Source organism: Sturnira hondurensis, unplaced genomic scaffold, assembly GCF_014824575.4.
Source record: "Sturnira hondurensis isolate 20B ecotype Veracruz unplaced genomic scaffold, ASM1482457v3 Scaffold0014345, whole genome shotgun sequence".
Classification (NCBI taxonomy): Eukaryota; Metazoa; Chordata; class Mammalia; order Chiroptera; family Phyllostomidae; genus Sturnira; species Sturnira hondurensis.
This window is the reverse complement of record NW_028086976.1, coordinates 232,019-255,452: the sequence shown is the minus strand read 5'-3', so window position 1 is coordinate 255,452 and position 23,434 is coordinate 232,019. Positions and strand designations below refer to the sequence as shown.

Sequence of the window (23,434 nt, the reverse complement as noted above, 5' to 3'; positions counted from 1 at the left end):
CTGCCTGACACATTATGAGTACTCACCAAATGAGATCTGATATTTTTTAAAAAAGCAAAACATTACAAAAATTCAAAATCAAGTACAATTTGTAGGCAAGCATGGCATGGAGCATGAAATAAAAGAACAGGAAGGGATTAAACAGAACTATCTTCCCACAAGAAAGTGTTTTAAGCTGGATACTGAAGTGATAGGCATGGATTAATAGAGAGAAGTAGGATGTATTCACAGGCAGAGAGCAAGCATGGAAATAAGCAAGATATATGTGCATATTGACAAGCATAGTTGCTTGGTTGGAGAGAAGAATAACAAGAAAAGAGATTGGAGAGATTGGGGGTGGCAAAATATGCCAGTTTTAAGCTACACTGGGGATCCACTGTAGGCCTGGAACAGAGGAGTGACAGAATGAAAGCTGATTTGGACCAGTTTTCCTGATGGACAGGAGCAAAGCTAATGTGAATGAAACCAGGGAGACAAGGAGAGGATTGTGGTGCTAAGAGCAAGAGTGAAGTGATAAAGTCAGGGCCTCAGCTGGAGGGACAGCAATGGTAATGAAATAGAATGAATGAATGTGAAATGTATAGAACAATTAAGAATGTGCATGCATCTCCCCCCACACATTCCTCTCTTGCACATACAATGCACATGCTTTATTACACCTAACCTTTATTGCATGCTGCATGTAGCCAAAGTTCACTGAAAAATGGTGCTATGCATGCAAACACATGGGTGTGTGGAAAGATGAGAGACTACATTTGGAGATAAACAGAAGATCTTGTTGGTGAGTGGAGGGAGCTAGGAGAAGGTTGCACTTTGCTGAGTGGGAAACAATGAATGGTTAGTTAGATGTTGCAACCGTCAGGTGAGATAGAATTCAGGTATGCCGTACTTTAAGCAAAATGTATAGCCTTGGCTGGTGTGGCTCAGTGGATTGAGGGCTGGCCTGTGAACCAAAGAGTCACCAGTTAAGTTCCTAGTCAAGGCACATGCCTAGTTCCCTGTAGGGGCTATTTGAGAGGCAACTGCACATTGATGTTTCTCTCCCTCTCTTTCTCCCTCCCTTGCCCTCTTTCTAAAAGTAAATAAACAAAATATGTTTGAAAAATGTATAAAATATATATGAAAAACCATAACAATTGTTCATTTTATATTAAAATGTTTCTATTTTGTAAACAGATTTATCATGTGCAGTAGACAGAGTAATGGTGTCCCAAAAATGCCCATGCCCTAATCTCCAGAACCTGTGAATATGCTGTGTTATATGGCAGGGAGGAATTAAGATTGCTGGGGGAAGTAAGATTGTTAATAAACTCTCCTTACAAGAGGGAGATTAGCCTGAATTTTCCAGATGGGCCCAGTGGTATCACAAGGGTTGTTGTAAGTGAGAGAAGCAGAAGAAAGGGTTAGAGTGATGCAATATGAGAAGGAGTCAGCCCAAGTTGCTGGCCTTGAAGATTGGGGAAGGAGCCATGAGCCAAGGATTGTGGGTGGCCTCTAGAAGCCAGAAAAGGAAAGAAAACCCATTATCCTCTATAGCCTCCAGAAGGCAAAGTGATGCAGCACTGCACACTCTTGATTTTAGGCCAATAAAACATGTGTCGAGAACTGTGTTAGAATAGATGGATTTACCATAGGAGAGTTACCATAGGCATGTTAAAATACAGAGAAGGCCAGAATTAATTTTGGCTGGAGGATTAAGAAAGCTTCTTCAATTCCTGGCTGGTGTGGTTCAGTGGATTGAGCACCGGCCCGCAAATGGAAAGGTTGCTGGTTCAATTCCCAGTCAGGGCTCATGCCGGGGTTGCAGGCTGTGCAAACTAGCCGGACCTAGTAGGCCAGGTCCCCAGTTGGGGGCATGTGAGAGGAAACCAATCCATGTTTCTCTCCCTGTCTCCCTCCCTTTCTCTCTCTCTAAAAATAAATAAAAGCTTTTTTTTTAAAAGGAAGCTTCTTCAAGGTACTTGATATCAGCAATATCTCTGGTTACTGAGTGGTGCCTCTCTCCATATATGTGCACAATGAGAAGGATTTGAGAAGATGGGGTTAGGAAAGCTCTTTACTGGAGAATGGCTTCCCTGGGCTTAGTAGGAGTCAGTACTTAGGGTGAGTGTCATGCTGAAGCCGGTTCACTCAGCCGCAAGAGAGCCAGTTGTGTATATCTGTCCCTATTCTGCTTTCAGTGATATCTCATTGATAACTTGAAAGTGGCCATGGTGGGAGTATGTACACCAGGGAAATTGTTACACACTACAAATCAGGACTTCAGAGAACTGGTCATTAAATGTTTACCAGCACACCACTGTAGAGGGTACAATAAAGAAAAAGACTGTCTGAATTCATTAACAAGGAGCATGGAAGTTAGAAGACAGACTTGGCCCATTTCCACCTATATATGCCACTGTGGTCTGGAAGTATTCTGGAATAGCCTGATAAAAGTATCATTCACTTAAAGTAATAGTTCTTAGCTCTGACTGCACATTGAAATCGTGTTCGGAGTTAAAAGACAACAAGAACAACACTGGATGCCCAGACCCTTCCTCTCAGACCATTTAAACTAGAATGTCTGGGAATGAGACTAGAGTGTATAAGTTTTTATTTTCTTTTACTTTTTTAAACTTTAGAGTATATAGGATATTTCCCCTTTTGATTGAATTTGTTGGGATGACATTGGTTAGTAAAGTTATATAGGTTTCAGATGTACAATTCTATGATACAGCTGTACACTGTATTGTGTGTTCATCACCCCAAGTCAAGTCTCCTTCCATTACCATTTATCCCCCCTCTACCCTCTTCTACCTTCCCAAGGCTATGTAGGTTTTTAAAGCTTCCCAGATAATTCTGATATGCATTTGTCTGGAGAACCACTGCCTTAAAGTGATATTCTGCCTTGCCCCTAAATTGTCTGGCTATGCCCAATTAGCCTTTCCCAATGATGTGGAAGCAAGAACCCAAACATACTGGTCCTCTGGGGCTCAAGGACCATCATCTTATGCCCTTGCCCTTCAAGACCCCTGAATTCCCATTCTTTTCCCATTTTCAGGGATATTAGGGTGATCTGAGGCTACCCCAAGACCAATCCCCTCCCTAGTTGGAATCCCAAAGTACTGGGTGCCTTCCAGCTGCCAGAGCACCTCAGGAAGGAGATGGGGCTGGAGTATATCAAACTGTACCTTCTTTTGTCTCGCTATATCTCCAGATCCATTCTTCCTTTCTCCTTCGCCATGTAAAGATGGCCTGGGCATATATTTAGTTAGTTTTAATTCAGTTTACTTGCTCTTAGTGGAGCACACACAGTCTGGGGCAGAGACAGCACTGGGCTGTTAGTACACCCATTACCACAAAAGCATACAAGGAAAGAAAAGAAGCCCTCTAAGGAATGTCGTGAAGGATCTCTTATGGCCCAGTGTGTCTCCTATTCTCGTGTTTGAACTTTATTGCTCTAGTGTTTTCTGTAGGGACAAACATTCTGTTAGACATCACGATCACTAAAATCCTATTTAAAAGAAAATGTTGTTTTTGAAGGTTTCTAAGAAAACCTATCCAACCTCTTTGATTGCCTGCCTTTGATTTCATTTTTACCCCTGCTGGCAAAAAAAAGCATCTGTGTTTCTTTTTCAAGCTGCATTTGGCTTGTGCCAGGGCCCACTTGACTGTGTGGGGATGCAGAGGAAAGGTTCCTGATGTGCTGTGCTATGCTGAGCCAGCTGGGGATGTGCTTGACTCTCTCTGTGCATAGGATTTTGCTTTCATGCTACTTTATTACTGACATCAAGCTATATTTGGTTTAAGAAATAAGAGGGGAAACTGAAGTGAAGCCAGACAGTTAAGTCAGTCAGCCAGTTAGTCACTTAGCCTTCAAATTGTCCATCAGCCAGCTGACCAGCCAACCAGGCAATTTAACTGGTCACGATGTCAGACTATTAGGCTTTTAAGTATTCTTCTTGTCCTGCAGCCAGCTTGTCAGCCAGGGCATCAGTAGGTCAGACAACCCTGAAACCAGTTAGTCTATCAGTTTGTCTATCAGTCAGCCAGCCAGTCAGCCTGTACTTTGGTCAAATGGTCTCTTACTTTTCAACCAATGGCATTTCCTCAAAGAAGCTCTCTCTAGCTTCTGTAGCCAAATTAGTCACACATGCACACATTTGCACCCACCCACCCACACACTGATGCAGGACATTACAGGTTCTGAGCACTCTCTGTACTTTTTCTTCATAGTGCTTATCATACCTTGCAATCATATTTATTTCTGTGATTATTTGGTTTATGTCTTAGTTTCTGCTAGATTATAAGTGCCATGAGGTCAGGAACTATTTTGGCCCTGTTCTGGGATGAGTAGCTGCAACTTTCAGTGAGCCATGTTGTTTATAAGCCATTTAACCAGTGGGTAGCAGCTTGCTGGGTAGACAGAGTAGAGTACAGGAGCATTTCAGCCACAGGGACCAGCATAGGTTAAGGTATGAGGGGTGCAATAACATGACATCTCTGGCAAACTGTAAATTGTGTGTGATTGCTGGAGCATAAGATGAGGGGCTGTAATGGAAGGAGAACACAGACAGAGTTAGTGGGAGATATACTTGGAGCTATACATTGGGTCCAGGTCCTGAAGGAGTTTGTGTGACAATAGAAGGCAGTGGGTTTTAGGTGATGAGCTATTTGAGGTTTTAAGTGACAAGGAGACTCATATTTTAGAACATGACTTAGGCAGCAATATGGGAGTGAGATGGAGTGAAGTGGGTAGACACTGGAGGCAGGGAGTTCAATCAGAAGGCTATGGAGATTCTGAGGTATGTCCCACCTTTTCCATATCACAAAAAAAGTCAAGATTGGTATGGCACACTGCAATAAACAGATGAGGCAGCTTGTGGCCAGAGGCAACAGGACCCAGAACCTGAGGGGTTCAGGATCTCTGTATACTTGTCACCCACTCACACATACCACTACACATTTTGGTCTTAAAAGATGATGATGAAGGCCTGAAATAAAACAGTGACAAAAGGGATAGCTATGATGTCTGTGACAGCTCCAGGGGCAATACTAGTGAGTCTTGGGTACTCATAGTAATGGTGGTAGCAGCTGTTCATAACCCTTCTTCCACTGATGACAGGGGATGAGACAGAAAAGGGTAAGTCTCTCCCTGCCTTCCCCTGCCATCTCATTGCCCTTCTGTCTCTACTTTGTTGTACACAAAGTTGACCCTTCGTTGTGGGTGAAAAACATTCATTAACTGGAGGTACAAACATCCCCTCTGTCCCTTGCTAATAATGACCCAGAGGTAACATCTCATCCTGGTCTCTCCCTTACTGTAGAAAGGAACCATTGCTTTACTTGCTGATGGTATTGCATAAGCTCCACAGAAGCATTGGTAACTCACTGCCTGAAGGGTAGAATTTGAATACCTTACTCTGACTTGCAGTGTCATTGGATATACAATAACTATTAAACAATTCAAGATAAGATTCTTTTCAGCACAAGATTGTATGATATAGACATACCACGTTATGTGTTCTGAGATAGAAAAAGTGCTCCAAAGGGAAAAAGTCTGGAGATAGTGATTTTGAAATCCCAAGCACAGAGATGAAAGTTTATGCCATAATGATGAACTAAGGGTTGAGGACTGAGCCTGGGATATGGATTGGGTGGAGAGGTTGTACAAATAGAGATGGCCAAAGACAGAGAGGGATGGAAATAGAGATTACAGAACCAGAGCACAGTATCACCTAATGGAAACAGAAGCCAAGAGGAGAATTTCCAAAGGGGAAGGTGATCACTGTTGGCAAATGAAAAAAGCAGAGAGGTATGAGTGAATACAAACTATTGTATTTAGCTGGAAAGAAGCTTCACTCTTAGATCAGGTGGCAAACTGTGGCCCATGGACTAAACCTGCCCCACCACCTATATCTGTAAATAAAGTTTTCTTAGAATGCATCACATCCATTTGTTTAGCTTATGTATTATTTATGGCTGTTTCACACTACAATAGCAGAGTTGTTGCAACAGCCTTGTATGGCTCATAAGGCCTAAAGTATTTACTATCTATCCCTTTATCCGAAAAGGTTGCCAACCTGGTCTGTTTGAACTACAAAATATTTAACTTGAGCTGTGTGCTGGAATTCTGAGAGATAGCAAAGGAAACTGGTGCAACTTTAACTAAAAGCTGAGCTGGTGTGGATTCAGAATGGTTCCCAAGGTTTCAGACAAAGAAGGCTAGTCTACTTGGTGACCAAGTTTCATCACATCTCCATAATGCCCGTTTATACTGCTACTATCCTAGGGGAGGCCCTAATCATTTTTTGCCTAGACTGGTGAAGTGGTGGCCTTCTTTCTGGTCAGGAAAGGGACTCATTCCCTACTCTTAATTCTTTTAACTCTTAATGCCTGGTCTGGGAACCCTCAAAAGTCAAGGTAACCCATAGCCCTTTGGTCCCTCTTTAGCAAGTACAGTTTTCAGTAGTCTTAATCTGGAGGCCACTGCCCTATCCCAGGTACAATGCTCTTGTGCCTAATATCCATCTGAAAATAATATCTATTTTCAAGCCACACTTTAAAAATTACAATGTAGATATTGGGAAGGTTTATTGAAAAAGTGCTGATTTTTTCATTATTTTATTTATGTATATATGTATTTATTTACTTGGTGTGTCATTGCTGAGTCTTTGAAACAGTCAACTAGCTAGTCCCAGGATTAATTTAACTGATTTAAGGTCAGGAACAGAAGTTAGCAGAGTATGCTAGTATTGCCCAAAGTGGGTTAAAAACAACAACGACAACCCTGAGAATACCATGAGATATTCTATTACAATAGATTTTTTGTCAAATAATTTAGAAAAGTTGGAATACTGAAGCCCCCCTCTTGAATTTTGGCAGTGCACATTAATATAGTAGAGGATCTGAGAATTCCCATAAGTACAATGATCTGTATAGCTTTGTTTAACCCAGTGTTTCGCACATGCATTTGACCAAGGAGCTCTTTTAGGGAGCACCAATTATCTTAAGAACACTTTTGGAAACAGAAAGAAAACTGGAACACATGAAGGTCTAAACAGGCCTAAAGACCAGAAAGACTTTTGCCTGCAAGGCGCAGTGAGGACTTCATTGCATGGAGTTTCCATGTCCAGGAGCTGTTCTGGGTATCATGGTCATTTATAGAGATGATCAAGAGATAGCTTACATACTCAAGGAAGTTCCCATTAAGGATGTTCCTCAGTCTTGCCTCAACTTCTAGGTTCATCCAGCTTTCCCAGCTGGCCTGCATATCTTCTGGGCTCTGAAAACCCCAATAAAAACCACATGACAATCACATGATGTTTTATAATTTTAGTCTTTATTGGTAAAAGTGGTTCATTAATTAAATGTGTAATTAAGGTTAATTTAATTTTGGTATTGGGGTAAGAGTTTACTATAATTTGATTCTCCAATCAAAAGAAATCATTTGTCAGGCTAAGTGTCCCGATTTTTGGTTCAGAAATTGTGGTTTCCATAACCATGCAAATTATCTTTTCTTTACTATCATTCTCCAAGAATTGAACCTGCCTTCCTTCTTCCCATATCCTCATGTTTCTTCCCATCTTTCCCCCAGCCTCTGGTGCTGTTGATGGAGTGGCCTGAAGCCACCAATTTTGCCTGCCTGATTGCAGGGTACTGCCGCCTCCTGATGGATTCCAGGAAGATGATCTTCTCCAGGCCCACCAGCCAGCCTCTTCCACCTCCAATGATCAAGGCAGGTAGGGCTCAGCCTCAGTTTTCAGTGTGGCAGAGGCCCTTTGGACCCTAGAGACATGGAGGGAGGAGCTCCACTGATTTAGTGCTCACCCCATTCTGCCAGCTCCTGATTTACCAGGAGCTGACACTGTACCACTGCATCCCATTTGGCACAAGCTGGTGGAAGATACGACTTGCCTTCAGGTGGGCTTGTCCCATGAAAGATGCCTGTGCCAATACAAGTCAATATAAGTCAATATTGCCTGTGCAATAAAGTCAATATAAGATAGAAATGGCAAACAAGCAATAAATAGAACCAATTAAGGAATCTCCTTGAATCTAAGGTAAAGCTTTATAGGTACATTGATCTAGGAGAGATTCCTGAAGTGGAAGCTGAAGCTGAAGACAAAGCCTTTCTTTTGTGTGTCATGTTGTGAGGGGTGGTTTGACAGCTGCCTGCCAAAAGAGGCCACAGAAGATTGGGAAAGACTGTGCAGGCACAGAGTCCAGTCTATCAGGTGGTTTAGAGTTGGAGGGGAGGACCACTAAGAACAAAGTCAAGTGCAGCCCCCAGACAGCTGAGTGAGGCCACTCCTCAGAACTGTCCCGATGATGGCACAATCAGAGGCCTTGGGGAAAATCAGTGCAATCCAGATACTGCTTCCCATAACCAAAATGGGAGGAGAAGGAGGAGACTCAAAGAACAGGTACTCCATATGTTAGATCTAAGGCTCACATGCATGCATTGAATGTTCCCCCCACCCCATCACTCAAATATCACAATTGGAAGCTGAGACTCACCACCAAGTAGTTACCCTCCTTACATGCTGAACTCACTTCCTCCACTTGCCTTGTTGGTTAACTATTTCTTTTCTCTTCAAGTCTGTCTTACCTTGCAGCATGGTCACATCTGATCTAGACTGAGGAGTTTGTGAGTAGAAACTCACAGCTTATGGATGACCCAGCACCCAGTGGTCTATGTACCTACATACACCCTCTCACCTCATTTTCTTCATCACGAACATCGCAACAAGCTGGTGTTTTACATTTCGTAACATTGTCCACAGGAATTAGAAGATAATCCACCAAATACAGAGTTGGGAAAGGATAGGTGTCCACAAGGCATAAGGCATGAAGGTGGCCACATAGAGAAGCAAAAGAACTAACTTGGAATAGAAAGAACTCAGGGATTCAAGTTGCCACAGGTTTCCAGGCAAATTGCTGCAAATGTATAATGGCCAATTGATCACAAAGACAGCATTAGCATTGTTAGTGTCACCTGTGGTCTTCCTCTCTGTCATCACACCTATGTAAATTATTACCTCTTACTGAGCAGGGTGGAGAGGGAGAAAGGGAAAAGGGAAGGCAGAAGGAAGAGCCTGCAGCTCAAGTGAGGACAGATTTGAAAGTGAGGGTTGTTATGGGTCTATTTTAAGAAGTCCCTTGGGTGGTTCTGTAGTCCCACCTTGCCTTCCAAAGGGTTTCAGTCATCCCATCAGCACCCTGGCCAGTGTTTTCATTAATATTCCCCTTGCTGTGGAAATAGTGGCACTACATGAGGGACACAGGCTTCTTGTATCCCTTTAATCTCACTGAATACATTCCATGTTGCATCATGTTGCTTTTCCGAAGGCAAATCAATTTCATTGCATTATCTTGCAGCCTAGAAAGAACGTTTATATAAAAGTTAGACATGGCTTTGGAGCCTCTCCCTAATTCCTGGGAACCCTCATCCTTGGACCTGCATAGTGATGGGGGCACAGGCTGCATCAAGCACAGGGCCTTTCTGTCCATGCAGGAGCCAGATGGACCACCATGGTGTCCCTACTCTTTGTAGTGTTTGACCACCCCAGGGACTTGGGGCAATGCCTGGGCCCAGTACTTAGTCTTTTGGATTATTAGTTGCTGGGTTGATAGCAGCCACCCATGGTTCTAGGCAGGTGGGACAGGATGAGTCTCATGGCTCTGCCTGTCAGGGGCTTGTGTGCACAACTTATCCCAAGGCCCCAAGGAGAGGAAATGGCAACAGCAAGCAGCACCATTGAGGAGACCTCCATCCAGGTTATAGTGATGGGTCACCAGTTCCTGGTATAATGCTGAGAATGGCTTCCTCCATCAACCCCCACTTTCATCCCAGAAGAGAAGCTCCAGTGCTGGGTTTGGTTTAGCAAAGGCCTATAGGGAACTGTCATTCTGCCAACTTCATCTGTTTTTATTTTCCTCAAGAGAATAGGGCTTCAGCCCACTCAGAGCCTGGTCTCTCTAACCAGGTCTATATTCTTGTACTATAGCAGTTGCTGGCTGCCAGCCAACCCAACCCCATACTCAGCCAACTGGGCTTAAAGAATCCTGTTAAATCACCAACCAGAAAAGACAAAGCATCACCTCTTCTCTGAGACACAGAAAAAAGAAAGAAAATGGGGATGTGGAAGGGGAGAGATTACCTGTTGGGCTTTATCAGTAGTTTTCCCGAAGTAGGTATTTCACCTATTCACTTGGCAACTTTCTCCAGTATTCATTATGTTCCAGGCACTACAGATATAGCTGTTAATGACAGATATGGTAACAGAGTTTATATCCTAGTGGGAGAATGCAGACAGACAATGGAAGGGATAATGCCAATACAGTAAGTGCCTTTGCACTTATATAGAGGAAATGCAACTAACATAACAGAACAGCACCTGGTCTTGAGGACACAAGTTAGAGCAGGTCTCAGACAACTGCTAACTCTCTACCTATACTGGGATGACAGGAATACAGAGGCCACTGCCATCTGTCTCGGGGGAATCCAGGAAAATAAAGCATTGGGAGCCCCAGTTGAGGTCACAGCAAGAGGAGGATTTTACTCTAAGTTTTCTCCTATGGTTAGAAAACAGTTTGGTCTGGTGAATTCAACATTCTGGTTAATGGCTGGCTTACTGATTTTCATATAGTTAAAACACATTAACATGCACAGAGTAATAAAGCAATAGTAAACATAAAAGACTCTTTTTTGATGATTCAGAAAAGACATGAGGTTCTAGCGAGACCTTTTGGTCATTTGTTCTTGTGATCAATAATGATCATCAGACTGTAGAATATAGCAAGACCAATTAATAGAAAGTAGGTTGTATCAATGTTGTGTTCACTGTATATATGCATGTGTATATAGTATTTTTTTAATATAGCTCCAGTTGGATCACCGTCTTGCTGTTTGGAAGCCTTTTTAAAAGTCAGTCTTCTGAGTGGGAGAGTACAGAGGGATGGACTAGGGCATGCCCTTGGGAGATACTGATGAGCAATTTACAACAGATTTGCAGTCTGGGAGACATACTGTTCCAGACATCAGCCAAACACACCTGGCTTTACTGGCATTTCTAACCATGTGTGTGAGGGAGATTTAGGCTTCTTCAGGGACATTTTCTCCTCTGACAGTCCCTTGCTACTCCTCAGATCTGGAAATCATAGCACCAAGTGGTGGGCTGTGCATCACCTGGCCTTGACAGCCTGGTGTTGAGAGATGATTCCATTTTGCAGGGAGAGAAGCCACTCTTAGATCTCCAGACATTGTCTTAGAGGAGATACCACCTCTTTACTGGACATACCCCTGGGAGCCACCTCTGATAGCAGCCAATTGAGATTGTTAAGCTATCTCATAGTTAATTAGCACCTGGTTCAATGCCAGAACCTGTTAACAATACCTGAGGGTAGAGACCTCCTGAACTGACACTTAGAGTTTCTGACTCAGTGCTGCCCTGGAGCTCTTCTGTAAGTCAGAGAGGGTCATTACATACTATTTCACCAGCTGATCCAGAGTTCCCTAGATACAGCCACTAAGGCCTAAACTGAACCCACTCAATGAAGTTACATTGATTATATTTAAAGGGACAACATGGCCTATTGAAAACAGCAAGGGCTTGGGACCCAAAGTCAGAGAAACTTGGGTTAAAGTCCCTGCTTTGCTGTATCTTAGCTGTGTGATCATGAGCAAGTTCCATAAGCTGAGTCTGAGTTTCCTCATCTATACACTAAGGATAATAATAGAACTTACCTTATGAGAGATTGACAGGATCGTGTGGGATGAAGTCCTTTCTAGTGCAAAACACACTTTTGTTCTTTTTTACAATGATTAGAAGTTGATCATGTGTTCAGTGCTTACTTCTTTTTATCAAACAGCTTTATTTAGATATAATTTCCAAGCCATAAAACTCACCCATTTAAAAAGTTCACAACTCAATATTTTTAAGTGTATTTAATATATTCACAGGGTTGTACAATCATCACCACAATTTAATTTTAGGATATATTTGCCCCTCCTAAAACAAACCCCGTACCCATTAATACTCATTCCCTATTCCCTTCCTAATCACACTCAGCCCTAAGCAACCACTTATCAGTTTTCTGTCTCAATAGCTTTGCCTTTTCTGAACATTGTAAATAAATGGAGTTGTACAATATATTGTCTTTTTGTGGCATGCTTTTTTCACTTAAGCATAATGTTTTCAAGTGTCATCCATGTTTTAGCATATATCAGTCCTTCAGTTCTCTTAATGGTCAAATAATAGTCCATTGTATAGATAGACCACATTGTGTTTATCCATTCATCAGCTGATAGACACTTGGGTTGTTTCGACCTTTTGGCTATTCTTAATAATAATGTAATAAACATTCATGTACAAGTTTATGTAGGGACATATATTTTCATTTCTTGTTGGTATATACCTAGGAGTGGATTGATATTGCTAGTCAGATTGTAACTCTGTGTTTAACATCAAGAAACTGCCAAACTGTTTTTCTAGAATGACTGCATCATTTTATACTCCCTTCAGCAATGTTGAAGGGTACAATTTTACCATAACTTCACCAACCCTTAATATTGCCTGTTGTTTTTATTACATCTATTGTAGTGGGTGTGAAGTGTATCTTGTTATTTTGATTTGCATAATGGCTGATGATGTTGAGAATGTTTCCATGTGCTTACTGGTCATTTGTATATCTTTTTTGGAGACACATCTATTCTAACCCTTTGCCAGTTTTTAAATTAATCTATTTGAACATAACCTACAGATTTCTTTCCAGACTTTCAATTCTATTCCACTTATTTGTATGTCTACCCTAACATAAGTACCACACTATCTTGATTACTATTGCTTTGTAGTAAGCTTTGAAATAGAAAAATGTGAATCCTGCTAATTTGTTCTTTTTAAAATTTGTTTTGGTTATTCTGCTTCCCTTGTGATTCCATATGAATTTTTGAATTAGCTTGTCAATTTCTATAGAGTCAGCTGGATTCTGATAGGGACTGTGTTTAATCTGGAGATCAATTTGGGAAGTATTGCCATCTTAACAGTATTAAGTTTTCCAATTCATGAACATAGAATATCTTTCCATTTGTCTTTCCAAATCTTTTTAAATTCCTTTCCCAAATTTTTAATGTATGGCTAAGTTTTTTCTTTTTGGTGCTATTATAAATAGAATTGCTGCCACATTTCATTAACAGATTGTTCATTGCTGGTGTATAAAAACACAATTAATTTTTGTATATTAAACTTTTATCCTGCAACCTTGCTGAGCTTGTTTATTTCTAATGCTTTATTATTTGTGAATTGCTTCAGATTTTTTTTTTTATGTACAAGATTGTACCATCTGGAAATAGAGACACTTTTCTTTCTTCCTTTCCAATCTGGATGTCTTACATTTCATGTACTCTCTAATATTCCTGGCTTTTAGTACAATATTGAATAGAAGTGGTGTAAACACAAATTCTGGACTTTTTCCTGATTTTGGGGGGAAAGCTTTCAGTCTTTCACCATCAACTATGATTGATATTAGCTATGGGTTTTTCATACATAACATTTTACCATACTAAGGAAGTTCGCTTTTATTTCTAGCTTGTTGAGTTTTGTCATGAGATAGTGGTCAGTTTTGTCTAATGATTTTTCTGTGTCCATTGAAATGATCATATGGTTTTGTCCTCTAGTTTATTAACATGGTATGTTACCTTAATTGATTTGTGGATGCTAAACCAATGTTGCATTCCTGCAATAGCTCACATTTAGTTATGGTATATAATTCTTTTTATATGTTGCTGGATTCAGATGTCTAGCATTTTGTTGAGCCTTTGTGTCTATATTTATAATAAATATAGATTTATAGTTTTCTTGTGTTGTTCTTGTCTGGTTTTAGCATCTGGGTAATATTAGCCTCATAGAATGAGTTGAGAAGTGTTCCCTCCTCTTCTATCTTTTGGAAGGGTTTAGTATAAATGCTTCTTTGAGCATTTGGAAAAACCTACCAGTAAAACCATCTGGATCTGACCTCTAGTTTTTTTGTGCAGTGGGGGATAATTACTAATTCAATTTCTTTTCCTGTTATTGGCCTGTTCAGGTTTTCTATCTTCTTGAGTCAGTTTTAATAGCCTGTGTATGTCTAGAAATTTGTTAATTTCATCTAGGTTATCTAATTTTGGGCATAAACTTATTTATTATTTTTCCTTATAATCAATTATGTATCTGTAGAATCAGTAGCAATGGCCCTTTTCTCATTTCTGATTTTACTAATTTGAATGTTCTCTCTCTCTCTCTTTTTTCTTTTTGGCTTGGTCTGTACAGCTAAATGTGTGTCAATTTCATTGATCTCTTCAAAACACCAACATTTATTTATTTATTGTTATTCTATTACAGTTGTCCCAATTTTCCCCCCTTTGATCTCTCTCCATCCCACCCCCCACTCCCACAGTCAATTCCTACACTGTTGTCCATGTCCATGGGTCATTCATACATGTTCTTTGACTATTCCCCTTCTTTCCATCATTATCTCCATCACCCTTCCCCTCTGACTACTGTCAGTTTGATCCATGTTTCCATGTCTCTGGTTCTGTTTTGCTTGTTAGTTTATTTTGTTCCTTAGAGTCTTCTTATAAGTGGGACCATGTGGTATTTGTCTTTCACTGACTGGCTTATTTCACTTAGCATAATATTCTATAGTTCTATCTATCCATGCAGTTGCAAATGGTATGAGTTCCTTCTTTCCTTCTGCTGCGTACTATTCCATTGTGTAAATGCACCACAGTTTTTGATCCACTCATCTATACCAACTTTTAGACTCATTGATTTTCTCTTATACTCTATACATTACAATTTCTTTTCTTTTTTTGCTTTAGATTTAGTTTGCTCTCCTTTTTCAAGTCTCTTAAAGTAGAGTTTAGGTTTTTGATGTGAAATCTTCTCTTTTTTTTAATGTAGGCATTTAGAGTTATAAATTTATCTGTAAGCACCAATTTAGCAAGATCCCATAAGTTTTGGTATGTAGTATCTTCATTTTCCTTCATCTCAATATATTTTCCCACTTCCCTTGTGATTTCTTCCTTGATCCATCAGTTCATTAGCAATGTTTAATTTCCATATGAATGTGAATGTCCCAAATTTTCTTCTGTTATTGCTTCCTAATTTGATTCTGTTGTGCTCAAAAAACATACTTGGTATGATTTCGTTCATTTTTAAATATATTGAGGCTTATTTTATGATGTAACATAAAAGATCTATCATGTGGTCTATCTTGGAGAAGATTCTGGGTGCACTTGAGAAGAAGGTATATTCTGCTGCTGTTAGGTGGTATGTTCTATAAATTTTTTTGGTTTACAGTGTTGTTCAAGTTCTCTATTTCTTTGTTCATCTTCTGCCTAGTTGTTCTATCCATTATTGAAAGTGGGGTATCAAAGTCTCCAACTATTGCTGTTGGATTGTGCTGTATTTTTAAGTGCCGGCATTATGCTTTTGTGGTGGCTGTAAGCTCTAGTGACAAGCAACACTGACACCTTGACCCTGTCAAACTGGAATTTGAAAGGTATTTTGAAGTTTTGATTTCCAACACCTTGACCACCATGATGAACTATACAGTAGTAGTTAAAAACATGGGCTTTTTGGTCCTTCAGACCTGGGCTCAAATCCATACAGTCATTTATGACTCATTTGACCTTGGATAAATCACATAATCAACTGGATCAGTTTCCTCTGTAAAATGGGGATAATGATAGCACCTACCTCACTGGATTGTTGTGAGGATTAAATGGGATTATATCTGATGACCTTAGTGTAAATTAGTGCTTACTTGCCACCTGTCAGATAGTAAAGTGATTTGGCATTGTCTGAGTATTTTCTCACAGATAACATGGGAAGGGGCCCTCAAAACAAACTAAGAGAGAGACATCATTCAGAGATGAAGCATTTGATACAGAAAATCCTCAGAGGCATAGACATACCATCATTAAAAGCTGTTGACCAGAACATTTTACTACATGTACGTGTAGCAGATAAGCTGGCCCTACATGAATACAGAGCAATAATGAGATTTGAGGAATTATAACAATGTTCCTCCCATCCTCTCCCCCATATATGCACATCCCAGCATGCTTCCTACATGCTTTACACATTGAAATGCCCAGAATTCTACTACTAGAGCTCTATTCTTTTAGGTCCCTCCATTGACAGTCTTCTTTGAAGGGTAAATTCTCAGGCATTGTACATAGCCTATTTTACACTTTCCCATGAAAGCAGTAGTAATTTGTCAGATTTATTTCCTTCTGCTAGAAGAAATCTAACATAACACAAGAGTGACAGAGCACTGGGGGGTTGAAAAGGCTCTGAAAAGGGTGGGGGCAGGGACAGTTCCAAGAATGACATAAAACGAATGCCACTTATTTAAGTATGCTTACAGCTGACTCTCAGAGCAGACCTATCCATGTAAGAGTCCACTTGTGCCCTGACACCATGGTTTTTACTCCTACCCCAACGCACCCCATGCCTTTTCAAATTTCAGAGGTGATGGGGCTATTAGCAGCTCAGGCCATTCTGTTCTACTCACTGTACTTTCAGGATCAGTAGCAACATGGGCAATTGACTCCCCTTTCCCTAATTTCTAGCAGCCATTTAAGGCTGTGTTGGTACTTACCACCCAACTGTGCATCAGAGACCCAGTCCAGAGACCACAAGAGAGATCAGCCACAGTCTGTAGTACTAGGGCTCATCTGTTGATTCTCTTTCTGGGTTTAGATTACATGCACAGCGCCCACCGCCCTGTCACTGGGGGCCACCTGGGGAAAAAGGAGAGTAGTTATGTGGGCAGCATGGGCACCAGCCCCAGGAAGTCAAGCCACTGCACGCCCCCACCTGCCGACTCTGAGCTTGTCAGCTTTTGCTACCTCCACATGCGGGAACAAAGAAAGGAGCAGGAAAGTCGGATGGATGTCAACGAGAATTTAATCTTCTTTGAGGAGCCCAGGCCCCGGACCAAATCTGACCCTACATTGAAAAGCTCTGGCCAAGGTCACAGTGTGGTCCCTGATGACTTCGATGCAGCCAGCCTGGACCATGAGCCTTGTGCCAGCAGGACCCGGTCTTATACCTTGGACAATTCCCTTGGGGCTGAAGCCCTGAATTTCTACTGTGACTCTTGTAAAACCAAACTCCAGGAGCATCTGGGCCCTCACAAAGGTGGGAAGCCCAGTTCCTCTCGTGACAATATAGTAGATTTGATGTCCCTCCCACCCCCCGGGAGTGAGGAAGAGGAAGAGGAGGAAGATGAGAGCACTTCACTGTTACCTGCCATTGCTGCCCCACCTCCTGGTTTCCGAGACAACAGTTCTGATGAGGATGATTCCAAGCGCCGGGCTGTCCAGAGCCAAGAACAAGGACGCCATCTGCGTGGGTTCCTGTATGATGAGATTCCGGTGACACTGATTGACAGCATGCAGACCCGGACTGTCAGAGATCATGCCCAGGAGCTAGACGATGCCCTTGTGTCCACTCTGCAGGCTCTAGAAGCCCTGGCAGCCTCAGAGGATGGACCACATGCCCCAAGCCCACAGACTGCAGGTAACAGCCCATTCCTTCTCCCTCTTGCCTCTTCTTCCATGCAGGACCAGCAGCTGACATTGTTTTTTCCCCAAGCAGAGATCAAAGTCACTGTATTGTGTCAGGGCAGCAAATGGGCCAGAGGTGGTTCAGATAGTATTAGAAACAATGGTGCTATGGGAGGGGTCTACTGCTCAGCTCCAGCTAAAGCTCTGGCTTTCGCCATTCTATCTCTGGAAATGTCTTGCAGATGGACCCCAGGGATTGGGGCTGTGACAGCTACAGAGCCAGGCCAGATTGGAGGATCAAAGCAAAATTGTGAGAGATATAGAAGACAGGCAAAGAACACCCAGCATGCACATGACTGGAAGAAAAATAAAACAACCTAGTAACCACCTAGTAACCTGGAACCAGGGGAGCCAGGAGTTTTCATTGCTGAAAATAGAGGTCTTTGTTCTGCCCAGAGAATGGGCTTTCAACCAGATGCACCCAAGTCCTGGTTCTACTCATTTTCAGTGTGGCCCTGGTGAAGCACTTACCTTCTCTGAGCCTCACTTTTGTCATATTAAATGGGTTTGATAACAATAGTCATGTCTCATAGAGTTGTTTTGAGGCTTAAATGAGTTCATTCAAGCAAAACACTTAAGCACTGACTAGCACATAGGAAGGACTCAGTAAGTGGTAGCTATTATTATTAATTATTATTTGGTGGGAAAACCATACAACATGCGTGCTATTCTCTGTTCCACATACACATATATACATCTTGTAGATAAACACACATGTCAGACATGTACCCATAGTCATACATACATACATACATACCTCCATAAACTTACATCTTAAAAATAAGTAGTCAGTGGTACAGCAATAGAAAAGGAATAGGGAAGAGTAAGGCATATGAAGAAGCACATGAGGTGGGAGAAAGTGTTGACAGAGAGGGTGAAGAAGTTGGAGTCAGTAGGAGCCCGCCTGGTCAGAGAGAGTACCGATTTCTGCCTTTTCTGTATTTAGGATATCCTTGCTGTCAGGCAGCCTCTATGTGTTTGGGCCCTGCAGCTGGCATTTCTCTTTGCTTAGAGTCTGGAGCTCTAAGCACTACCTGCTCCCAGGCTAGGGGCCCGTGTGGTAGCCAGAGGGAAAAAAAAGCTCAGCTAAATGGCCTTAGCTACAAGGACTATAGGAAGGCCTAGCCAGATGAGGAGGACCAGATAGAGAGGGACATCTTTTTGCCAGCCCTTTTTTTCTAGGACAATTAACAAAAATGTCAAAAAATATTTTCTAGTTGTAGAAGCTAAAAATAGTGATGATTAGCATGTTGTTTTGCATGTTAGTTTGCCATGAAACTGCCCAGATCTTCTCTGTGCCTCTTTTGTTCTCTTCTGGATTCCAGCCTCTCATAACCTCTCCCTAGCTTGCTTCTTGACCCCTCCCTGCAGTTCTCCCACCCTCAGCCCTGCAGTCCCCCCAGATCTGACTGATTTTCCCCAGCTTGCAGTACTGCTGGCTAATCTTGACCCCCATAAACTCTCTACATATGCTTGGGAAAGGACGTTATCTCAGTTAAGTGCAGCAGGCCCTGTCCCTGTTCCTCCAGGTCTGATTGTGCTGGCCACAATCACCCCTGAATCATCGCTGGACTCAGGCCATGAAACCAACTCTTCAGAGCTCACAGACATGTCAGAGATGATGTCTGCCATGAAGCATCAGAATACCACCTACTTCCTGGCGCAGCACCTCAACAAAGACAGTCTCCTGGCCCGAAAAGACCTGCCTTTCCGGATCCAGAGCTGTGCAGCCCAGGCTGTTCTCACAGCCCCTTACTCTCTTGGGCACCCGGATCCCAACCCATCCCTCCAGCCAGCTGTCACAGGCCAGAGTCCTGGCCCGACTGGCGCTCGGAGGAAGCTGCCCCAGTCAGAGGCCCAGTCACAGCGAGAGCGAACATACACCCTGGCAGTGCACCCAGCACTGTCCCCACAGCTTAGTGAGCAGAAGAATCTGAGCCTGCTGTCCCCAGTTCCTGAGGACAAAGGGGCTGGGCACACTAGGACAGGCCTAGGGATGTCACTGAGGGTGGCCACACCATCCTTCAGTGAAGAGCAGGTCTCTGAGCTAAGGGAGAACCTGCCAAAGGAGGTCAGGTTAAGCCCCAAGCTTATCCTGGACCCAAAGGGCAGTGTGACCCCAGCTATCATCTCAGCTGCCCTACAGCAGGTAGTTCACAGTAAGAGTCTACCTGCCCCTGGCGGGGCCTTGGGCAACCCCTCCGGCAGTGGGGAAAGAAGGCTGGAGGCCAGCATGGGGAGGCCTGAGGTCAGTGTGGGAAGGCCGGAGCTCAGCATGATGAGCAGCAGTGCCAATAAGAATCTTAAACTCAAAATGAGTCCTAGTGTTCCAGAGACCTCATGGAATTCCCAGCAGCAGCTGAACCCACAGATCTCTTCCAGCCCCAGAACACCCACAGGCAGCCAGGCTGACAGCCCGCATCTTTCCCCACAAGAGAACAGGCTGCCTATTCAAAGTTTCCCTCCCAAAAGCTATCTTTCAAGAGTTAATCGAGACTCAGTGAGCAAGCAAGCTATAGGTGAAGTGGCAGGCAAGGGTGGGCCAGACAGTGCTAAGCCTTTGCTGCACAATCAGGGCACAGGCTCTGGCCAAGGGGAGAAGGGGCAGCTAGAGAGGACACCCCAAAGCAGCAAGCTTGAAGAGCCCAGCCTGGTTTCCCGAGCTGGATACCCCATAGCTCTGCAGAGTCCCAGTTGCCAGTCAAGAGGCCACAGCCCCAGCTTCCAACCACAAGGCCACAGCCACATCAGCCAGTCCCAAGACCAGAGCCCCAGCTGCCACCCTCGAGGTCAGAGCCCACTGAGGCCCCAAGTCACCAGCTGTCAGGTGAGCACCATGCCCTCTAGGAAGGTTGAAACGACCCTGGATGGAGCCCAAATGGCCTCTGAAGGTCCCACAAAGCCCAAATCATCTCGAGGTCCTTTCCGGCTACGCAATTTATTTTCTGCCACCTTCCCAACCCGCCAGAAGAAGGAGACTGATGAGCGGCAGGCCCAGCTGCAAAAGGTAAAGCAGTATGAGCTGGAGTTCCTTGAGGAACTTCTAAAGCCACCAGGCCAGGGGGAGCTGCCGGGCACTGAGTACCTGCAACCCCCAGCCCCAGGCCGCTGCAGTTGCCAGCTACGCAGCAGTCCCTTGCAGCAGGGGCCTGGCATGTCCCGTGAGCAAAGACGCAGTTGTGATTGCAAGCGTGTGTGCCGAGGGGGTTGGCCGCAGGTGTCCCAGACACCACTGCCTGGCCTCCAAGGGAGGGAGAAGGACAAGGTCCTACCTACCCAGAGGCAGCCAGAGGCAGGCCCAGACTTGAGCCTCAGTAGTCCCACCAATGTCCAGCGCATCCGTTCCACCAGCCTGGAATCCCGAGAGTGCCGATCAGATCCTGAAAGTGGTGTTTCGTGCCTGACCACATGTGCCTCGGGGGGTGAGTGTCTGGGAGCTCCCAACTACAGGAAACTGATGCGCCACTACAGTATCAGTGAGCTGGACCAGAGTGACAGGGCCTCACTGACCTTAGATGTCTATCCACACGCACCCCTGGGCATGCTACCCAGGGAGGCCAAGGAAGTAGAGGCAGGCCTCCCCCTTGGCTTGGGTCTGAAAAGCAAGTGTCTGGAGTCACCAACCCTGGGAGACCCTTCATATGTCCAAGTTGCCCCTGAGACCAAAGGCCCCAGACAGATGGCTGTATTCTCATTGCCAGAAGAGGTATACCAGAAGCCCACTGAGTTGGACGAGGACAGTGAAAGCAGCAAGTGCTGCTCTATCCGTTACTGCTTCTACTACCGCAAATGTGACATGGCAGATGATGTCAGCGATGGCAAGGATGAGCTCTCCTACTCCATCCCCATGAAGATCCTGCCTGGCATGAAGTTGGATGAGAAGGTGGTACCTGTAGTGAGCAGGACCCTCCAGGTGCTAGATGCCACCACTTGCAGCAGCAGCAGCCCTGAGGCCTCTCGCACCCAGGAGATTGACCTCCGGGTATCCACCTTCGAGGGGAGCCTGGCCAAGATCAATGCCCTGCGGGCCCATGCGTATGGCCTGCCTGATGGCTTCCTGGCTGCCCGGCTGGACACAAATGAGCTGCTGACAGTCCTGCAGCAGTGTGTGTCCAGCCCTGAGGCCCGCGCCCCCAAGCCCTATGTCTCCCAGATATCTGAGTACAAGCTCGAGCTAGCTCTCAAGTTCAAGGAGCTCCGGGCTTCCTGCCGCCGAGTGGCCAATGTGGACAAAAGCCCAACTCACATGCTGGCAGCTATCACAGGCAGCTTCCAGGTGCTGAGCAGCCTCATTGAGACCTTTGTGCGGCTGGTGTTCATTGTGCGCTCTGAGGCGCAGCGCCAAGAGCTGTTGGCCAAGGTAGAAGAGGTGGTGAGGAACTACACCTTCCTGCTGCGTGCTGCTGAGGAGTCCACTGCCCGGAATCTTAAGCAGCAGCAGCAGCAGCAGCAACTGCAGCAGGCAGCAACAGCTATAGGGGTGGCCACAGGGCATCCACCAGGATCCCCAACTTCAGCGACTGTTATGAGCACATTCACCCACTCCTTAAAAACCCTTATTAAGTAGGGCATCTGCCCAGGCCTCTCCCCTACCCTAGTCTTAGCACCAGGTTTAAGCTTTGTGGTCTTTGCATCCTGTGGTGAGTGTATGTGTCTGCTGAGCCTATAAGGGGCTAAGAGCTCTCTGTCTCCAGGGAGCAAAAACTCTGCATCAAGGCTACCCCTGAAGTCTTCAGCCTGCTGCTGCCCTGTGTATCCTCACTCCTCTGGCCTCTTCGTGTCACTGTGAGGGCCAAGGCCCCCTCATCACTATGCCCTCTGCAGAGCTGTATTTTGTCTCTTCTCTGGGGCTGGGAGCTGACATCAGGCTCACTTCTTGCTCCATTTTTGGCATGAGGAAGCCAGGGCCTGAAGCAGGCCAGCCTGATGGCCTTGAGTTTGTTCTGATATCTGTTCCCCTCCAGGGAACAGTGGCAGTAGCAGCAGATCACAGTGACAAGTGGAGAGGAAAGGGTACTCTGTCCAGATATGCCCATCGACCCTGGGCTCACACTCACTTAGCAGAAGCCACCCCAGAGGGCTCATGCCCTGGTGGTAGTCCTGCAGAAAACAGCCACACAGGCAGTTTGCAGCCAATCCAACAAGCTTTCAGACTTGGGAGCCCTCGCCCCCTAGGCCTAGTAGCTCCACACCAGCCATCCTCAAAGTGCCCTGTTCCTCACTGATGGGCAGGGCAGCTCAGTCCACTAGGGAGCAAGCATCTGGGATCACCCCAATCATTCTAGTTAAGGTACCTGGTGAAAATGTCGACCCTGAGGAGACCCAGCACAGGCCTCAGAGCCCACCTGGCCCAGCATAGCACAGGGGTTGTGGCTGCAGGCATGTGGCTCCTCTCTTAACATCTGTACCAGACAGACTGTCCTTAGGAGTCGACTTAGCTACAGATTGGGTATGGGGGGTGGGGGGAGGGGGGAAGGGGTTTGGGGATGGTGGATGTTGATGACTATATCTTAAACTGCTAGAAGCTAGCGTGATATGTTAATCCTGAGTATATGCTTTTGGCTGTGTATTGACCCTGTGGATTTGTCTCTCTAAGAAAAGAAGCTGAGCGCCTTACCAAGTGCAGTCCTGCACCTATCTGTCTCTCTCTCTCTCTCTCTCTCTCTCTCTTCCTGCCCCCGGAGTCATCTGGAAGGGAATTCACACTGTTTAGCATCTTCCTTGACACACATCTACTGCTGCCGTCACCGCCCCCCTACGACCTTCCTGGGAGTGAAGACACGGAGTCCCTACTGATTGCCCCATTGTAGGGAACAAAGAAAGCCAATGTTCTTCTGT

General features: G+C 44.4%; 1 protein-coding gene across 1 annotated transcript in view; it reads left to right on the top strand.

The window, feature by feature from the left end:
- The window catches only part of FRMPD3 (FERM and PDZ domain containing 3), a 63,160-nt gene extending 40,144 nt beyond the window's left edge, over nt 1-23,016 (top strand). The window contains exons 12-14 of the mRNA XM_037062786.1: nt 7,577-7,721; nt 16,728-17,549; nt 19,126-23,016. Of these exons, the coding sequence (XP_036918681.1) occupies nt 7,577-7,721; nt 16,728-17,549; nt 19,126-22,163 (4,005 nt within the window). The 3' untranslated portion in view covers nt 22,164-23,016. The remainder of the gene's footprint in view (nt 1-7,576; nt 7,722-16,727; nt 17,550-19,125) is intronic.
- Nucleotides 23,017-23,434: the final 418 nt, after the last annotated feature.